Source organism: Coloeus monedula, assembly GCF_965178545.1.
Source record: "Coloeus monedula genome assembly, chromosome: 1".
Lineage (NCBI taxonomy): Eukaryota > Metazoa > Chordata > Aves > Passeriformes > Corvidae > Coloeus > Coloeus monedula.
Genome location: NC_138781.1, coordinates 43,648,241 through 43,668,998, shown reverse-complemented (window position 1 = coordinate 43,668,998; position 20,758 = coordinate 43,648,241). Strand labels below are relative to the sequence as shown.

At 36.1% G+C, this 20,758-nt stretch overlaps 1 protein-coding gene across 6 annotated transcripts in view; it reads right to left on the bottom strand.

Annotated features, from left to right (window-relative positions):
- Positions 1-20,758, bottom strand: part of ATP2C1 (ATPase secretory pathway Ca2+ transporting 1) — a 61,494-nt gene that overhangs the window by 14,618 nt on the left and 26,118 nt on the right. For all 6 annotated transcript variants that reach the window (XM_082289486.1, XM_082289491.1, XM_082289490.1 and 3 more), the window contains 14 exons: positions 15,110-15,220; positions 14,076-14,192; positions 12,443-12,532; positions 9,639-9,674; positions 8,691-8,752; positions 8,224-8,332; positions 6,302-6,457; positions 5,672-5,740; positions 4,876-4,951; positions 4,302-4,368; positions 3,115-3,239; positions 1,773-1,870; positions 216-311; positions 18-107 (listed from right to left, as the gene is read on the bottom strand). In XM_082289486.1, coding sequence (XP_082145612.1) covers positions 18-107; positions 216-311; positions 1,773-1,870; positions 3,115-3,239; positions 4,302-4,368; positions 4,876-4,951; positions 5,672-5,740; positions 6,302-6,457; positions 8,224-8,332; positions 8,691-8,752; positions 9,639-9,674; positions 12,443-12,532; positions 14,076-14,192; positions 15,110-15,220 — 1,302 coding nt within the window. The remainder of the gene's footprint in view (positions 1-17; positions 108-215; positions 312-1,772; positions 1,871-3,114; positions 3,240-4,301; positions 4,369-4,875; positions 4,952-5,671; positions 5,741-6,301; positions 6,458-8,223; positions 8,333-8,690; positions 8,753-9,638; positions 9,675-12,442; positions 12,533-14,075; positions 14,193-15,109; positions 15,221-20,758) is intronic.

The window sequence follows — 20,758 nt, the reverse complement described above, 5'->3', positions numbered from 1 at the left end:
CACCATCAAGTACACACCTTCATAGCAAGTGCAATTAAAGCCCCTTCTGTTGGCTTCCCCATCAATGTGTTGTTTCTAATCAAGGCATCATTGCACACACAACCAGCCTAAAAGATGAGGAAGGAAAGGGGAGAAAACAGAACACGAAGTAAATGCCATGCAAAGTGCTCATGCTAATCACCATTAAAACTCACCTTTCTTTGCCAAGATCTTACCTCCACAATTTTGCTAATGGACGGGTTGTTATAACCATGAATAACTTCACCATCGAGCATCACTTCTCCAAACCTGTTATAACCTACTCCAGTAACCTGCAAGACAAGCAGCCAGAGGCAGAATGCAACGCAGTGTTGACCAGGTTAACTGCTCTCAGCTTTTTACTATAAGCTACAGAAGAATTTCAAAAGGTCATTCAAAATGGCTGCTTTTACTTAGTGTGCATGAATTCTTCTTAATCAGCTTCTAATGCAGCAACACTTTGAGTTCAATAAAATATATTAGAGACTAATTTCTTTAAAAAGCATCAATTTTTTTACTTAGCATAAATAAATGTACTATGTGTTGTTTCCTTACAGTATTAGGCATGCTTTCTTTTGCTTTCTAACTTTTTCCTCCTATTTGTCTTTACCCTGATTAATAATGCATACCCCCTGCAGGGGAATGGAATTACAGAGCAGAGTCCTACTTCCATCGAGTTATTTAAAAAAAAAAAAAAAAAAAAAAAAAAAGAAACAGCTGAACTGCCTCTCAGTTTAGACCTCAAAGAGGTGTTAAAACCAGTAAAATTGTATTTTTGGTGCATAAAACCCAGGCATCCCACTAGGATCCTAAAAAAGTCTTCATATCTACAGCATTAACAGCTAATATATTTCACAGCCATTTTAAGTTCTCTTTCCATTAGGAAAAAGGAGCTGATTTGACCCAGATGCAATTGTGCTAGTAGCAGAATTCATATAGAATTCTAAAAGTAAAAACCCAAATACGAGGATATATAAGCAAATACAGGTAAATAATAGGAAACAATAAGAAAAAATGTCAGTATTTTTGCTTACAGAATAAAGTTACAGGACCATCTGTTAACTGTATTGTGGAAACGAAACCCTGATCAAGGAGTTTGAGAACTTAATAACTTGATTAAAACACTCCTATGAACCCACATCCAGTTTCACACCTCACTTCTTTTCCATTCCTGCTGCTTTTGCTTCTCTTTTGTGCATTTACATCATCAGTCTTTCCAGCAACTCCCTAATCTCAACAATCACTGTTTGATGTCCTGCTCCTACTTGCAAGTCCATCCATTATAAAAAAGCAAGAATGACAGTACATATTCAGTATAAACAGGTCACACAATAAACTGTCTTTTAGCCAAAAAGTTGGATATCTCCATTTTAAATGTTTGCAACATGTAAATTTTGGGGGATTTTTTTTCACCTGAAACAGCAAAATAGCCTCAACTTTCTGTAGTGAAGAAAAACACAATCTCTCAGCTTGTCTGTGTATCTTAGCCTCTGTCTCTTATTGTGTGTGACCTACAGTCACCAAAAGTTTTAAGAACTTAACACACTACATAAAAAAATTCTTCTGTAACCAGAGAAGGCTTGGATAGCACAGCTCAAAGGCTTCATACTAATGAACTGAGGGACAGGAGTTTGGTGCAACAAATTTATGCTTTCCTAATTGATGCTTTACCTGCAGTATAGTCCAGCATGTTTCAGCTGATACACACAACAAAGTCAGAAGGTAAATGCAAGTCTAAATGTCACACTACATACCTCAGCATGCTGCCCATCAGAAGTAAAAATATGGGTAACAGTCATTTCATTCTTTGTCAGAGTTCCAGTTTTATCTGAACAAATGACATTGCAACAACCTGAAATAACAAATAAACATTTATAAGACAAGATTTATAATTGTTGTTTAGAACAATGTAACTAACAAAGACAAAAGTATTCAAGCCAAGCAAATTTCTAGAAATACTGCAGCTGTCTATGAATAACAACAAGTGACATTTAACAAAAGACAGCAAATTTTCAACTATTAATGAACAGTCGTACAAGGCTTTTTGTGAGTTTGCACAATAAATTAAAAAAACCACAAACTAATTAAAATCCCAAATTTACATCTCATCCAAAATGTGTCCATTCAATACCTCTCCTTTATTTTATTCTGCTGTATCTCAAACTACAGATTTGAGATTAACTAAGATTACTGAAATCTCAGTTGTGATTCCTGGTGAGGAAAAAAACTAAGAGCCTGAAAAAGTACAACATCTAGCTAACACTAGCCACAACATCCCTATCACACAAGTGTGACTTACTAATAAACCTGCAAACTTTAATGAGCTTGAAAAGATTATAAAAATGTGAAATTTGTATATGCCTTTTTAACTCTGGCATGGAGATTCTGGGAGTGTTGCAGCATCTTGACATTTCTGGACATGACAGCAGGAACTGTATAAGCAACAAAAAACCTTGCAACACTAATGAAACTCAGCTAGAGGCATTGGGAAAAAAATTTCCCAATCCTCAAATGCAAAAAGGAAATCAGATGCAGCAGAATTACTTAACTTAGTATTTCTATTTCTTTTCTGTGTTCTGTGCTTTACATGTTTTATGACTCAACCTGCATACAGATCTTTTTTGAGCTTTGAAGTTTTTAAATGATTTTATGTTCTAATATGGGCAGTGTAACATCCTGAGGGTGCACTATGATTACAAAACTTCTTCTAATATTTGAACCTGGATTTGATTTCAACTGTCAATATCACTCCTAAATTCATACCAAAAAGTTTTCATTTAAAAAACATTTTACAAGTCTTATTTAACAAGAACACCTTACAGCAAACAATCTGTTTAGTGAATTGCTAGCACGGCATGCTATTAACTGGCAGATTATTTATTTCAGTTCAAAAAAAGTAGTTAGAAGGCCCACAGAAACATCTACCTGAATTGCTCCTGTGTAACACATATTCAATTTAGGAATGTTTTCAAAATGCCGCCACATTGCTAACAAAATAAGAATACCTGCTTTGTTTTCCTCATTAGTCATCAATATTTCTGTAGATTTCCTAACATTTGCATCAAAAACACTGTCTCTAAGTTAGTCTAGTCATACCTAAAGTTTCAACAATAGGCAGTTTTTTTACAATAGCCCGTTTCTTCACCATTCTCATCACACCAAGGGCCAGTGTCACCGTTACCACAATTGGGAGTCCTTCAGGGATTGCAGCTACAGCCAAACTGTAATGAAAGTAAATACACAAATCTTGCTTTGGCATGTCATACAGGAATACACAGTAGTGATGAATTTACAGTTCAGAACATTGTTTCTGTAGCTGACTGGTCACCGAGATTAAAACAGAAACGAAGGAGCTGCCATGTGATTCTAGGTGTACAGCATTCATTATAAGACAGCAGCAAGTGAAATAAGTTAGATCATTTCTACTCATTATTTATGCAAAAGTATGAAGAAATGTTGGGGAGAGGGAGAAATCAATTGTACATCTGTTTTGCCTACACAAAACACTAATTAGGGCTGCACAAAGCAGCCCAGATTGTGAAGAATAAGCATAGTCAGCACTAAACAGAACTGGGAAATGCCACCACTGATCCACAACTGCTACTGCCAGATCACAATGTGGCACCAAATTAAGTGAGGGAATGGCACTGAAGGTCATTTAAAAAACAAACAAATAAAAAACCTGATGACAGTGTAAACAAGATCACAACTCATTAGGCAATGCTCAAAGATGCAGTTCCTGGGTTTCTTTTCTCCCCTCCACAAATGTGTAATTCTCCAGAGTCTGATCCTGTCACTTAAAGAAACCCTTCTGCCTTATGCACTGTCCATGTAATCAGCAACCCAACAACTTTTCTAGGAGTATGGAGTTAGACCATCTAAATTCAGTGCTGTTCTCAGCAAACACACTGGGATTAAGTTTGCATAACATAGTAGAAGATGAGTTATTGAACTACATGACACAAGGCTTGCAGTAATTTTGTTTTGTCATATGCCTTATAAAATTACAGCTACTTTATTTACCCAGCAACTAAAATCCAAACTGTACAACTCTATTGCCTGTTTGCAGATGTTCCACAAGACACTCAGAAATCACCATATGAATGTAAATTTTAAGAGACCAACAGGAACATACTGCATCATTAAAAATATGTATGAATTTGCTTTTCTGTTTTTATTTTTAATAACTTAGATGAAGTTAAGAGCAGTGTGTGCAACCATATTACAAAATCGATCACTAGCTTTAATGCATGATTTACACTATTTAAAAACATAAATCTTACCTCACACCAATTGTGAACATATCAAGGATATGCTTTCCTTGCAACCAGCCAACTAGCATAATAACTCCTATAAAGAAAATAGATAGGGGGATAAATGTAAAATCAGCATGTACTGTAGCCTCATGGGCACAAGAAAAAAATCAAATAACCACAACAAAGCTTACCATTGTGCTACCTATAAAAATCTATTATTTATTTCACTATCAAAGCATGATTCCATCAGTATGGCAAAGATTAAGAAAGTATCAGCCAGTCAAGTTGCCCAATCGTATCTAAGTGAGCTACTCACTTATGCACCCCTTGAATCAGAATCCAAGACACATTGCAATTTAAAAGAAGCATTTAGAGGACAAAAAGTCAGTAAAGCACATTTTCAGGAAGAAGCAAGTAAACACCCTTATGATTAGAGTTATGTCACTTTATGTAATTTTCAGATGACTAGTAACATGAACTCAAAGTGACCAATGAAATCAAGAGCCAAGAGATTTTTAGAGATTTAGTCTTCCATTTCCTAGGCCTACACATTAGTTTAATTAGATAATCTTCTGCAATTATTTTACATAAATTATCTTACCTATTATAACAAAGGAATACAAGGAAAGCTGTTTTCCCAAGAGATCCATGCTCTTCTGCAGAGGTGTCTTTGGAGCCTTGATGAATGGCAAACATGCAGCAGTTAACAAATGGACTGCATCACATTTTACTTCACAGATGCAAAATTCAAGATAGTCAGTAAATAAGATGCAGTTATACCCTATGTTTCAATACATTTACTTTAGGAAAACAGACTATTCTTTCATAGAATTCAACGAGATTCAAAAATACTTCAATGAAATGAAATATTTATTAGAAATACTCTTCAGGAGCTCTGTGATATCTGCAACAAATCTAACATAAAAGGTCTTATCAAAAGTTTCATTATAAAGACTTTTTTAAAAAAGTTGGCCCATCATGCCAACTACAAGCCACCACACTTCATCCAAAACTGAAAAGCTCTTGGTACCAAGAATAAAACTGATTTTCAAAATAGAGGCATTAGAGCCCTGGAAGGCCAATTATATCTCAAAAGGAATGCTTTTACTCATCTACAGAAAATTCAATTTAGCAAAACAGAAAGCCATGTAAATATTTAGACAGGTTCAGAGTATTATTTTCACAGTTAGTATCTTTAGGTCAGCTACAGATATTTTGTTGTACTGCATTCAATTACTACCTTCATATCCAAGAGCTAAGATTTGCTTCACTAGAGGGAAGGAAAACATTGAAAGCAATGTATGTTTAACTAAGCTCCTATGGAATAAACTCAAGGTTTTAATGAATGAAGTACACACTTTCAAATTATGTCTTTGCTTTTAAATATCTTCTCTTACCTCTTCTGCTTGCATCATTTTGAAGACCTCCCCAAATTCAGAGTTTTCTCCTGTTCCAATAACTATCCCCTAAAAAAGTCAAAAAACAACACAAAGATAAAGCCAATTCAAATATGAAGTTTTAATGTTAGTGGTTCTTATTGACAGATTTTACTCCAATCATGGGCAAATGCCATTTAGCCCAATAATATTTTTAAGTTGGTTTATAAAATTAGTTCTTGTCACAAGTAGGGAATTTTTCCTAAAAACCCTTTTGCGTCAGTGAAACAAATTGTTATTCTGTGCACTGCTGAAGTACTTACTAACTACCAGTAACAAAACTCAAAATTGCTAACATCTAACACTAGCCAGAACCATATTTTCTGTTACACATTTTCAAACATGTGAATGTAGCTCTAGAAACAAAACACCACAGCCTAGACAGAGGAGTTTCACATCATCTGGTCCGTATAAATATGAGCTCTCATGGCTATAGTTTTCTTATTGAACTAGTGTATTAAAAAGCACCAGTGACAAAAGCTCTGCAAAGTATCACACTAATCACCAAGAGGTAATAAACTTTAAAAGTAAGAACTGCCTTCAAATTGTTGAAACATGGAATGTATTCTTCTCTATCAATAATGATTTTACCTTTGCTTTTCCACATCTGACCAATGTCCCCATGAAAGCAATATTGCTCCTAGAAGTAAGGTCTCCATTGGTTGCTGCTGGCTGAGGAGCTGTAGATTTAGAGCAAGGAGCTGTCTCACCCGTGAGACTGGATTCATCAATAGAAAGATCCACAGCCTTTGAAAACAAAATACGCAAAAGCATGACAGTATTTTTTAAGTAGTTGGAAGTGTAAGTGCAAGTTTCACAATTTTGACCATTAAAATATGACCAATTTATTCATATGATAAGGAAGTCAATATTTTTAAGATCAACAAAGCAACAAGCACTCCTACAAAGTTCTCACCAGAGTCAAAAATGGAAGAAGATGCCACTTTACTACTGTTAAAATTTAGCCATGAGCTCTGAAATGTTTATCACCACTACCAAAAGGAATTGTGTTTTAAAGTCTACACTGTTACAAGTATGTTAGTTTTTGATTCAATACTCTGGCTTTAGAGAAAATGATCTGAAAACTTAATGGACCACTCATTAACACACATTAAACCTAGGCCAGAAAAGATACGCAAATTCATTCTGAAAAACAAGGTTGTCCCCACAAAATTAGAGCAGTGAAGAAAAGTTTTCACATATACAAATGCCTTCACAAAGTAAATAGTGCCTAGTTATCACTTCTACTGTTTTCTAGGATGTCAATGAGAATATGCAGAAGAAATCTGGTTTTCTCTCTGAAAAGATGATCTCCATATAATTTCTTTTTAAAACCCACTACCTTGTAGCAATGCCCAGTAGACACAAGAGGAAAATAAGATGACATGCTCTTTTTTCAAATGATATGCAAGAGTGGTTTACAATGGAAAAAATTCTCATCTAGTGAAGGGCTGCAGACAGCTGAGAAACTTCTAATTCCATTTCTGCTTTCCTTTGTAAGAGGGCTGAGCCTGCTGCTATCATAGCATGGTATCAGATATGAGCAAGAAAGTAGGTGCTGCTGCAACAGCAGTTTTGTAACAATGCAGGGACTATAAAATTGCCAAGGGAAGCAGAGAGTGTTTGCAGTCATAAAAAATAAACCTACTCAAGTACCAACTACACCACAGGGGCTAACAACACAATCCAAACAAATTTGTCAGTAGTGCCACAAATTTGTCTCAGAAACTAGTTAATTTAGAATTTGTCTATGAAATGAACACTGATTAATTAACTATCAACTGTGGATAACCTGGACATACAGATTTTTATATCCAGAAATAAATTTAACGGGATAGATAGCCCAGATACTGAGCAAACAGAGGATGCCAAATCTGGTAGAAAAATGGCATTTTTCAACTAAAACCATCAAAACATGACAGATGAATATATATACACATTCCGCTTCATTTTTAGAGAATGTTAAAGTACTGTTATAGTGCAATTGCTTCAATTCAAGCAATTCCAGCAGTGCTAATACCACATATCAGGTATTTAGTAAACTAGAAGATATAACAACACACACTGATGAAAAAGTGTCACAGAGAAAAGATTACACCAGCACAATTTCACAAGTTTTTCTAATGTTCCACTACTGGAGAACATTGGAACTACAACCTAAGATTTAACGCAAATAAAGACTGAAAACCGCCTGCAACCTTAGGATTCAGATTGAAAACAATGTTTCTACACGTTTAACAATGAGAGGGAAAAAAATTGAAATCTTCAAGAATGCATTAGTACATCCAATTGAAAAATCCTTTCTTCTCATGTCCTACAGTAAAAAATTACATACATTGGTTAAGGATGTATGTGACATTTGCAAAGTAATTATTTCAAATTTTCTATCAAGATAGTTGTGAACTCCAAACAAGAACACTTACTGCACTTCAGTATCCAGTGGCTATCTTCCCTTGCCCTCTGTCCCACAAGAACTAAAGTTATTAAATATTAAATCAAAGTTAGGAATATACCTCAAATAATCGTAGATCAGCTGGGACTCTGTCTCCCACTGACAGGCAGACTGTATCACCTGGAACTAAATCTCTTGCAAGTGTGTGTTCCACCCGACCTTCTCGCACACTGTAGGCACAAAGAGCAGTGAGAGTGACTTCTCTGGCATTGTGGCTGAGAAAAGCATTCACAGCATTGACTGCACATTGCAATGTTACACATTCCAGAAAAATATTTCCAATTTGCTGCTTGTTTCTTAGAGGTTACACATCAGTAACATCACTGGAAGGGTTCAGACAGGCAACCACATGGTGTAGTTTTTTTAGGCTCATAAAACAATCTTTAAAATGAGCAAGAGCAAAGTGTGTTCTGTGTCAGCATAAGAACTTGATAGAAATTAACTAAATTCAGAAGTCTTTCCCATTTACTCATTTCAGACTAAAATTCTTATGATTTACTTTAGGACTCAAAGGACAAAATTACATACCAATGGCATTCTGGAGGCACTAGTTTACTAAGCTCTTCAAGAGATTTTTCTGATCTGTACTCCTGCAGAGACATTTTTTCAAAAATAAAGCAGGTAATAGTTTTAAAACAGGGAAAACTTACACAACATAAAATACAGCTACTGAAATTGATTTAATTAATAAAGTTGTACTAAGTAATATTCCAAACATATAAGAGATGATTTTCAACAGTTCTATATTAGATAGGTTAAAAAACAAACATGGTCCAAACACTGAAAAATTTACAGATTTGCCTACATGCATTTCTTCTGAAAAAATAGCAGAGGGTCCTTTGCATTTTCCTTCAGTATCTTCAGGTCTTTGTAACACTTGCTAAAATGCTTCTAAACTCAGGGATCAGACACATTATTGAATGCTCCAGTTTAACAAATTAGTACCAAAGATACTGTCTTCATGCTCTTAGCCCCTGGAGAACCAAGGTAACACAACTCATCTTTTACTCAGTAAACAGATTACAAAATTAAGGTAATTAAAGATATAAAGCACAAACACACAAAGCAATTTTGGTTTAGGCACACCCTGACTAAAGCTGTGCATTTACAGAATGAAAACACCTTTTTTATTACTTGCAAAATGAAGACAATCTTTTTTTCCATTTCTGCACAAAATTAAAGCAAGAGCCACATTTTCAAAACCTATTCTATGAAGTTAGATATTTAAGTACTCCTACACTGTTTATTACAAGAGCTTCCTTACAAGTACTCTTACTGTTGAGTATAATACTGATACAGAGGCATAAATGTCAACATGGGTAAAGCAGGACAAACTGTGCACTTCGGAAAAGGCAAAGACTTGGATGAAAGCACAAAACCATTCACAGCACAATGCACCAAGACAACTACTCCAGTCTTTTTAATAAAAGAGTTTACATAAAAGCAGTAATCTTATTTGGACAACAGCTGTCTTACCTGAACGAAGGCAACTGTAACAACAATGACTATTGCCTGCAAGAGAACAGAAGTGGGTGAGATAAAAGCATTCCAAATGACGGTGAAAGTAAGCAATCCTATTTGGTTTTGCTCAGTCACAGTTGTTACTACATATTAACAAGGTGATTTGGAAACAAACAAATTTTCTTATGCTCAAAATCACTCGGTATATCTTGGATCTGTCATAAAAGCAATGCCATTATCTATTTGCACCTGCTTCAGTGATGTCCAAGAATGCAATAAACTGATTTTACTAAAAATCAGATTAATAACTAGAGCAAACTTGAAAAACTGCCTCTACCTCCTGTGTCTAAACAGTGAGTAAGAGACAGCAGTGGAAAGCGACCCACAACACAAATAGAAAAACTGACTGGTGTTCTCTGTGACCAGAACAAAGGTATGTTAACTGCTACAGGGCATCACAGATGTGGTTTCATTCGACTACCCAGGTAACAAAAAGACTAGGAACCAGCTGAAGTCTTGATAAGAGGCAGCAAGCTGAAGAGCCAGTCTGGAGCCATAAAACATCCTAGCAAGAACAACAAGAGGTGGATGAGCCTCAGAAACTCTGCTCAAGAAATCCACAGTGAAACAGGACACTGGGCACAACCCAAATAGACAAGATGCCAGAGACCCCAAACAAAAAAGCTAAGAAGTATTGCTTGTTAGGAAGAATCCAAGGTAAGTACTAAGGCCTCAAGAGCAGCCTTCATAGTCCCCTCTTATCACACAGTTCTGGTTGCAACACTTCAACATAAATATCATGGGGCTTCTAAGCATGAGATGTGAAAGTGAGTGAACAAAATAAATCTGTTCCAGAAAACAACGAAGATCAGTTTGTTGTAAAGCAAGCCTCATCTTCTCCTTCAATACACTCTCAAATTGAGTTTTGCTACATTAACTGAATTTGTCCCTCAAGCTGAGTTGTTACACTGATTTCTTACAGAACCATAACACAACATCCATTAATTAAGCTTTTCAAGTACACACAGCAACTACTAAAAATAACCAGGACATTACCATTTTGCAAGTGAAAAACTCTCTTGAACTCTTAAATAAAACCACCTTACTTGTGATACTAACATTAGCCTCACCAACTGAATATGAGGAAATAACTATATATATTCCATCTTTCCATGGAACATTTCCACCACAGCTACTTGGTTTTTTGGAGGTAATATTATTGCATTATACAGACCATGCCACCTGAAAAAGTTTTGCATTCCTAGCCTCACATCAGTCTCTCAGCTTGTGCCTGTGTGTAATGGCTTGCACCAAGAAGCCAATATCCTCTAAATGGAAAGTATTTAATGATTTTATTTTTCTTTTAATCTTCATCAGTTCCCAGTCCAGATCAAGAAGTTTTATGTTCATAGCTACAGAGCTAAAAGGATGGCAAAAGCAGCTCAAGACAGCAGTGCCACCAAAAGTAATATATGTCATTGATCCCTAGTAGCAAATGAGTTTTGTTCCCAGAGCCAAGGCTCTGACATGCATAGCCATAGAAAAACTGCACTGTCATCTGAAAATGAAGTAAAACAAATATTCACTTGGTGATAAAGTGGGCATTATTGATAATAACAAGACTAAATGGTACAAGTAAGTCAGAAGTTAGACAAAACCCACAACTGATAACTTTAACTCAATCACACTTTTTCTCCATATTTTAAGATACTTCTACCAATGTTCACAAGGCTATTAAAAGATTTCTTCCCAGGCTGTAACACAGAATGCAGAAATTACTGCTCTCTTACACGAACTGCCTTTATTTTTTCTCCTTGCCTTGCTCAAGAGAGTTAAGAAATAGAATTAAGGGCACTAACCAAGGGGGAAAAACATGAAATAATTCAACTTTCAGCCACAATAATTAAATATATTTCATAATACAACAATTTACCTACATCCAACTTAGGAACACAACACACTATTCCAAACTAACACTACACACAAATTCAAAATTGCAAGTTTTATCCTTAAGAAGCCACATAGTTTATCTTTCAAAGACAACTATTCTTTATAAAAAATTAGAGGGGTTAGGAGGAAACCTCCAGTTACCCTAAGTTATGTACAAAAGTAAAGTCAACATAGAAAGTGCAGAGGTAAGACAAAACAGAAAGAAAACCAGCTAGAACTTGCCTCTACTTATACAGAAATCATGGTTTTCAGTCACCATCTATTACCCCTAAAAGGTCAAAGGGATTACAGTTTCCTTCTCTGTGCCAGTTGCAATGACAAACAGTTGTGAGTACTGTATTTGGCTCACTAATTTAGCACCCTATTTAACTGGAACCTTCTACAAAAAATTTATTATTTCAGCTTCTATCTTTTCTATGTGATTTTTAGACAGTTCAGGTTCCACTTCTTCATGTTCTAAAGATTGCATCTTTCAAGTGAATTCACAGAAGGCTTATGTTGGCTTCAACTTGGAATTAAAGGAAAATTTAAGATTAAAATTACACAAAATACGCCACAAACTGCTTCTCTGAACAAATGCCTAAAGACAGGCATTTTAACCAATAGAAGAGTAAAGATGCAAGCAGGAGCCATAAAATTACTCATTGAGGTATTTTGATATGTACTGCTGCTACCATTCAAGGAAAAGAAAAACAAAAAAAACCAAAATCCAGTCACAAACTAAACTGATTTAACGATAACACACAAATCAAACTCATTAACTGTAACCAAGTGATCCCACCCCACACTGGCATTCACATGATGCTGAACACACATGTGGTCACACATTCCCAACTACTCCCAATGAAGACAGAATTTTAGTTCCTTACCACAGTGATACTGACAGCATCATCAAACTGATGCATTACAACACTGATGACTGCAGATGCCAGGAGAAGCATAATAAGGGGGTTTTTAAACTGAAATGAAACAGAAGATAATTCAGCTACACTCTTGACAGAAATGCCATTTTATCTACCCCTCAAAGCACATCAGATCTATTTCTGAAACATAATATTCTATTATTAAAATATTTATAACCTACCTGTGCAAAGAAAATCTAACTCCACAGTTCAGATGCTTACTTGAGGCATTTTCTTTTAAATATCAAAGACCTTGAATAGACTGTATTCAATATGTAACAGGAAGAAAATGTTTTTTACATTTCTTGATTCACATTTTAAATGCAAAAACAGTAATCTCCTATAACTGTTTATACTGTATTTAAACATACAAAAAGAAGCCTGAAATACATTCAAAATGTCTTTGAGGTAAAAGACTGATGCTGTTCCAGCAACTGATCACTATTAAGAGAGGAATATATTTCTTAACTTGCAATTCATGATTTCTTGTTTTACAAGATAAAAGTTTTCCTTTTGGATCATATGACTTCCTCAGATTTTTAAGGCTAACACAATAAAAGAACTTCCTTCTATGACAGCTGGTTGCTAACATGGTGATTTTTTTGAGAAACACTACAAAAAAGAACATTCCTACAATTCAATCAAAGAACCTTCTAAAAGTAGATCTGATAAGCACACTCAAAGCAAGTATGTATCTTAATAAATCCAATCTAAAATAGGCCTGGGTAATATGCCTCAGAAGTGTTCTGATGTATCTGACTAATTGACCCTACACATGGGAAAATAAAGCATTAATGCCAGAGCACAGCCAGTATAGGATGTGTTCTCACCACTACCATCATCCAAGCACTAAATGTCTTTTTAACCTCTCGCAAGGAACGCAGACTCAACCACAGAGTGCTGCTTCAAGGTTGCACTGCTGCACAGCCAAGGTGCAGCAAACACTGACCAAAATGTTTAACATTACAAATTCATTAGAAAAATCTTCTGTGTAAATGTCTTGTATAGCTGGGGGGGTGGGAGGCGTAGGCAGAAGAAAGTAGTGACACTTTCACATCAGATATGTATGTATGTATTTGAGATATATCACACTCGTAAGAAACAAATTCACACTTGACTCTTGCCAGTTCTGCTCAACACCAGAATCAAGGCTGGTCCCACCTCCACCCTCAGTTCAAAGGCAGCGCTTTTGCTTTTTGAAATTTCCTATCAAGGTTTTCACATTTCACATTCCATTTAAATATTTACCAATGGTCATATGCGTTGTTCTCTCACCTTGGTACAATTCAGGACCAAGTTTGACTACAGGGAAGTTTATTCTGCTTTTCTAGACCTCAGGCTAGTTATGAATGGCACCCTTTGGATAGCTATGAACATACATTTAAGAACAAACAAACACTATGACACTTATAGGTACATGCCTAAATAAAAGCTTTTTCAATAGCTAAATTAGATATCAATTATACAAGTTCTAGTTTCCCACTCTACTACACTTTTCCCACTTTTATCAAAACATATTCATGTACACAAAAGCTAAGTAAAACAAAATAAACAGCAGAACTACTGCAAACCAAAAAGCAGAAAGGACAAAAATCTTCACCTGGGATATATATTTTTTCCACAGTGGTTCATCTTCACTAATATCAAATTCATTCCATCCATGGAATGCCCGTCTATGACAAACTTCACAGTTTTTTAAGCCATTCTGAAGATTAGCCTATTAAAATATGCAAAGAATAAAACAGTCAGCAATTACACTGAAAAGCTAGTGTAAATTCCCACATCCAAATACACAGCCTTAGATTATACAAATTTGGGCAACATCAGAAAGACAAGTTTGGTACTAATGTTTGTATGACAACAAAAGCTAACTAACTACTATTTTAAAACTCTATTTGGCAGTATTTAAGAGATTCAACCAAAAATTCACAGCACTACAGAAACAGATGTTGCTTCACATCTCTAAATGACTGCTGATCTTCCCTGCACAAAACTCCACAACAGACCAAACTGTGGGCATCCTTCAGACTCTAGAGAGTTATGTCAGGAGTTCAGTGACTCAGCCAAATGACAGCAATAGCTTCAAAGGCTTGAGTTTTCAGTGACCAACATTTATCACGGTGTACTCTTCAAGCAGTCAAGCATATAGAAAATGAAAAAAGATCATCTATCATGAAAATTAACCCAGATTGAATGGTTCATAAATCTGTCAATGAGTAGCTTTCTCAATCCTGTTTCTACACTTAAGATGGAGGCTACCAAAATAAATTAAGAATATTAAGGATTCCTTAGAGAAATGGAAGCAATAAAAAAAGAAAAACCCAGCACAGAATTTTATAGCAAGATTGACTCTCAGATTTTATTAATAAAGTCACAATTTTCAAAGCAGACAAATCCAAATATTTTCAAGTTGAATCTCACTCCCCCTGCAAATGTCCAAATTTTTTTTTTATATTAAGAGATTAGAGCATTTCTAGCAACAATTTAAAAACCAACTTGCTTTTAGAAGCAGCTAATACCTAATATCAAACAGTATGATAATGCATCAACTTTCAGTTACAAGATCTGTCCTTAAGAAATATCAAACTTATTGTTTGGTAATATCAGTGCATTCTATATGAAAAAATTACTTACTTGCAGAATACTTGCTACTTCATCAACTGGCAATTCACTTGCTTTTTTTGAAGACAGTACAGGAATCATTGTCTCATTGTCACCATCAGGGATTTTTTGAAGACGTGCAACCTAGAAACAAAACCAAAGTCTGAAGGGAAGGAGAGTGCTAATGTTTAGTTTCAAACAACACATGCCAGAGCAATTAAGTATTAATACCATTCAAAGGTAGTTTTTTTATAAACATTGCACTTAAATAATCTACAATTCAGCTTATTTTCATGCAGTTACCACCTCCAGTAATAAAACACTGGACATGCAAGTGAGAACACTAATTTCTGTAACAATGTGTTCTGTGATGGCAAAGATCCTAACAGTAAAATAGCTTACTAATCCTTTATCATTATCATCAATATCTAGTCAGAAAGTCGCTCCAGATAAATTTCACCCCCTGCTCCTACTTTCTACTCATTAATGAAGGTGATCTAAGCAGGCCTATTTACATTTTCTTGTACATAAAGAAAGGAGAATAACCATTAAGAAAACCTCAAACAAGAGTACAGATGCAAGTGAAGCACTAAAACTTGACTACAGCACAAAAGCTTCAAATCAATGCTATAAAAAGTAATGTTTTCTGCAATTTTAGGAAGCTAAAATTTTGTGAACTGCAGAAGAGCGCAATAGCAACATTGATTGCATAGATCAGCATTGCTTTGATATTTAATGAAACTTCAGAGTTTCTGATTTTTGTTCATATGAGAAGCTGGAGTTTGAAGCTCTTTTTTCCTGCTGACTATCTCACTGCACAATTAATACTTCATGCTGCACACACATCCACCCTCCATTAATTGGAAGAGACCTAACATGCAAACATGCAGACCACAGAAATGGTTTTCACATTATACTTGCACAGAATTTCAATTGGTGGGTTTATGGTTTAGGAAATAATTACTGTATTGTATATATCTCCTCTATGGGTGCTGAGACTTAAAATGCAAGTACCTAAAGATGACAACACATAAAAAGATTCCAGCATTTTATGTCCTAAAAAAAGTATGACAATCTTGATTTTCTATACTGCACACTGCTGGCCATGTACTCTACTATTGCAGCTCATTTTCTCTATCACTTCCAAACAACAGTTTAGGGCAGAAAACCATTAAGCCTAAGTGCTCTTCCAAAACAAGCCCACAAACATATGACTTCGACCAAGATGACTCCACATTCTCAACAAAAGTGCTGAGCAACCATGCTTTCCCAGTAAGGGCAGGCAGAAATGAACTGACAGCCATTACAAATTTTAGTGCTGAGAAAAATCTTTTTCCCTCTAGCAACTGACATCACTGCTAAACACAAACAACTCCAAAAAAGGATACATAACTGGTCATTTCCCTAATATTATCAATTAAGACTTCAGGAAGTCTAATAACATGTTATTTAAGATTATTTTAAGAATTTAAATATCCTTAAACAGAAATGTTAGGGTTCTCTCAGAGATCAGGTTTGTTTTCCAAATAAATCTTCATTAGCACAGAACTACAGTGCAACAACAAAGCTTATTCTGACAACCTTTTTGTGGCACTCAAAAAGCCAGTCATTTTGAATGTATTTCATTTGTATTATCTCCCACATTTATGAAGAATGCTGTACTGTATGTGGTAAAAAAATATCTACAGAGAAAATCTGATATAGGATCAGAAAGATAAAGGCTCAGAAAGTCTTTTTATAACCAGCTCCTTTCACCAGAGCAAAATTACCCACTGTACAATAATTCTGGATGGATCCTCATCTAGTTTCTAAAAACCCCTTACAATCTTTGTAGATTAAACTACATTTGTAGTTCAGAAAAGAACAGCTTCAAATATCCAACATTGGTTAAGGAATTGAAATTTAATTTGTGGCAATGAGAAACCAACCACTGTTCCCCTCACAAAATATAAAGTGGGCTACATCAACAGATTTAGGTCCGAAAAAGTGCTCGCTATCTGCTGGACCACAATAACTGTATTCAAGCAAATGATTTTGCCTTTACTATGCATTACTTCCACAAAACAAGATAAACTACTTCTTCAATACTGTTGGCAAGTGCTCTCTACAGTCCTTTGCACTGCTGCCCAGATCTGCACAGCAGAGATCTGGGCCTCCGCAACACCTTTTAAGGTATCCAACAGAAGCTATTCCCAGAACCACAGCGCTCTGCACTAAAGGAGACAACCCACATACAGCAAGATTTCTTTCCATCCTATGCGGCAATTAATTTTCTGTCATTCATCAGTTGATACCTTAAAATAGTTCAGTATTTCATTGCAGGCCAAGTTTTCATATGGATAAAGAAAATGCGGGCTAAGACGTTATACTGGCCAATGTTAGATAACAGATAGGCAGCATGACCATTGAAGCTTCTATGTCTACAGCTTTCCATTCCCCACTTGCAGCTAATTCCACCAAGGAACAAAGCAGCAGGATGGTGAATAACAAAAATAAATCACTGCCTCAGGAAGGGCTTTTCTTGGACCACTTCCAAGGTACACACCATCATTTCTAGGCCAAGAAATATGCATCAATCATACAACCATGGAACTGTGACCAAAGGATGTTTATCAAAATAAATACAAATTTGTCTGGAAGGCTTACACTACCAGAAATTCAGACTTCGGCTCTGTTTTCACTGAAGAAAAATTTAGTTAACTAGTTAAGAGTGGTGTGTTACTCTTTCTTCTTCCTCATAGGCTGTAAGAGCCTGCCTAGCTTCCTTCTACTGTGACCAATATGAAGTACCAACAACTTATCTCTACCATTGTTTTTCTCAGCTTAGCAAAATGAGTCTATTATCTATCAGTAGGGCTCACTGACATCAATATACTTTTACAATTATTTTCAAGGGGAACTTCAGCTCTTCTTGCTCAGAGAATGCAAATGGTAGGATCCACATTCACCAAGAGCAGTCTAAAAATTTAGAACACTCTCATAGCAAAGTCTATTTTCAGACAAACTGGTGACCAAAACACTTTGGCTAATCAGCTAATATAAAGCCCTGTAAATGTTACATAAAGCTACTCAACTGACCTGCAAGTGCAAAATACAAATGTAGTAGAGAAATAAATCTATAGAGAACAGCAAAAAGTGAAAAAAATCCTGGATGTTCACAAAACAATGAAATTTAAGTTCAGGTACTGAAACAAATTCCGATTCTTTCAGATTCCTTCTGAATCTTCACGTCCATCTGAACAACCCACTAAGTCTGCCTGAATCTGTCCCATAAGTCCCTGTAAAAGTGAACCCCTTTCATGCCAATTCAAGTACTACAAAGACCTTTCAACTTGTTTGTAATGATCTGCCTGTAAGATTATTATTGTGTGAGCAGTCAGTGATCCACATCAGGTACTTGATTATCATGGATACCATGTGATCATTACTGAGTCATGCTGTGTCCAGTCAATAGCACAATTAATGAATGTCCACATAATCAATGTGTAACTAATCAATGTGCATTTCATTTTAAGTATGTGAACAGTATGCCGTCTTTCACACTTGAAATATTTATATGCACCTTGCTCAGGAACTGCCGTTTTAATAATGAGGTTAGGATATTAGAGCATGTTGTCCACGGGACACTTCAAAGCCCTGATTCCAGGCCCAACTACTATCAGTGATGGATGATTCTGTACTGTAAAGCCCCATAACAGTACTAATGAACAATGAGCAAACGTGACCTACAGTGTGCCATGCCCTGACCAGAGATCCTTCCAAAGATGTATCATCTCAGGATTCCCAGCATCAGAAAGGACATATGATTTTACACCTTGCTATTGCCTTTTTCCCAGTTATTAGTAGTGATCTGCCTTTCAAGTGTTCATGCCTTTCTTACTGGGATCCCAAAAGAATCAAGATTTCCTCACCCTCTGTAAGAATTAGGTTTCATTTTTTATCTACCTTCCCCACAATGAAAAAAACAGTAGTGTTCAACAACATAATAAAAGGTATTTCACTGAACACCAGACTGAAACTTACAAGCTTCCCATTTCCTGAATTTTCTGTATGATCAAACCATGTGTGATACATACTGAAAGGTTAAAAAAACTCAGATCATAAGAAGCATGTTCTTCTCCAAGTCTGTACAATTTGGAGCCAGGATAACAGGTGCATAGGGGCAACACAGATCAACTTCTGCAGACACCTGTGCACACAGTAAGATACTTAAATACCAAGCACTTTCCTCTCCTGAACTGTCTGGAACCCTGAAAGCACACAGGACTAGGTATCAACTAGATGTCAATGGGCACAGAGGTCTGTGCAGCTCTCCCTGTGGATGTACACAGGCTTTGGACATAGTTCCCACTAGGCAAAGACTCTTGGCTGTGAAAGGAATTTTTAAGAAAAAGACTCCACCCAGAATGGAAGTAACACTTTTTTCTGTCAGTTTCATCAGATATGAAGAATAAGTGCAAAAATCCTCTCCCACTCATTAGGACATTGTGGCCATAGGTTTTGGAGATGCAAATTTTTAACTGTCTTCTCTAAAGCATAACTATCTCATCTGTGTTAAGCATCATCAAGCTCTCTGTTTCAATAGATCATTGCTCAGCATCACAACTGTGATTCTACTGAGTCACTAGCTAACAATAACCCTAAAAATATCTATTTCACTAGATGTTTGTGCCATCTTTCCCTCCCCCTTTTGTAGAGAAGGCAAGATGCTTCTGGAACCTCAATACAGGTCCCAGCCACAGAACCATGGCCAAGTGATGACAAGACACAAAAAGCCAGGCGCGCACACACACAAAAAAAGTCATTAGGCACACTTAATAGAGTAAATCCTAGAACAACTGTACAGCCAGAAGCAAACCCCTGAAGCACAGCAGGATTCAAAAAGTGGAGGTAAGGCAGAGAGGAGCAAACAAAGAGCCCTCAGACCATTCTGAAACCAGCAATTCTCAACATGGTTATGACTATGAGTCAATTTTATCAGTGAAATTACACCAGATTTTAACAGGAATTAAATCTCCAGAGAAATTCACCAGTTATGCTAGCAGAACAAGCAGGCAGAAGCAGCTGAGTGTGGCAAATAGAGATTTAATAAAATAAAGAAAACTCAGTGCCATCAAGGTCACAAACTATAAATGCAGTTAGTCTACAAATTTACCTTAAGTAAACTCTGATTTTTAATGTCTTATTCTTGGCTTTTGAACTAATTTATCTACATCTTAATTATGTGCATAAAATTCGAAGTTACCTTGAGGAAGGCCTCATCTTTACAAACTACTCTAATTAATACAGTTGTTTGTACCTCATATGTGATTTAATCATGAAGACCAACTGTGATTGATCCTCAACCAGTAACTTCTCAAATGAGCCTCAAAACACTGTAAATTTAGATATGATAAATACTCAAGTACAGTGACTGACCAAAAAAGCCCTGTAACAGAAGGCTTGGAGGAGATGAGCAAGGGTGAAGCACCTATGAAGCTCAGGAAATAATGCAGGGTGTGACAACTACAGCTGTTACAAAGAGGCTGACTTGACCTCTACACAGTGGGACTGGAGGGTGGCCTTTGCTTTGGATAAACACCTCAGTCAGCTGAGTGGATCAACTGGTATCAATATTTCTCCCCAGTTTCATCAAAAGAATGCTAATGTCTGAGTTTGCATCCCCTCCCATGCTGGTCAGGC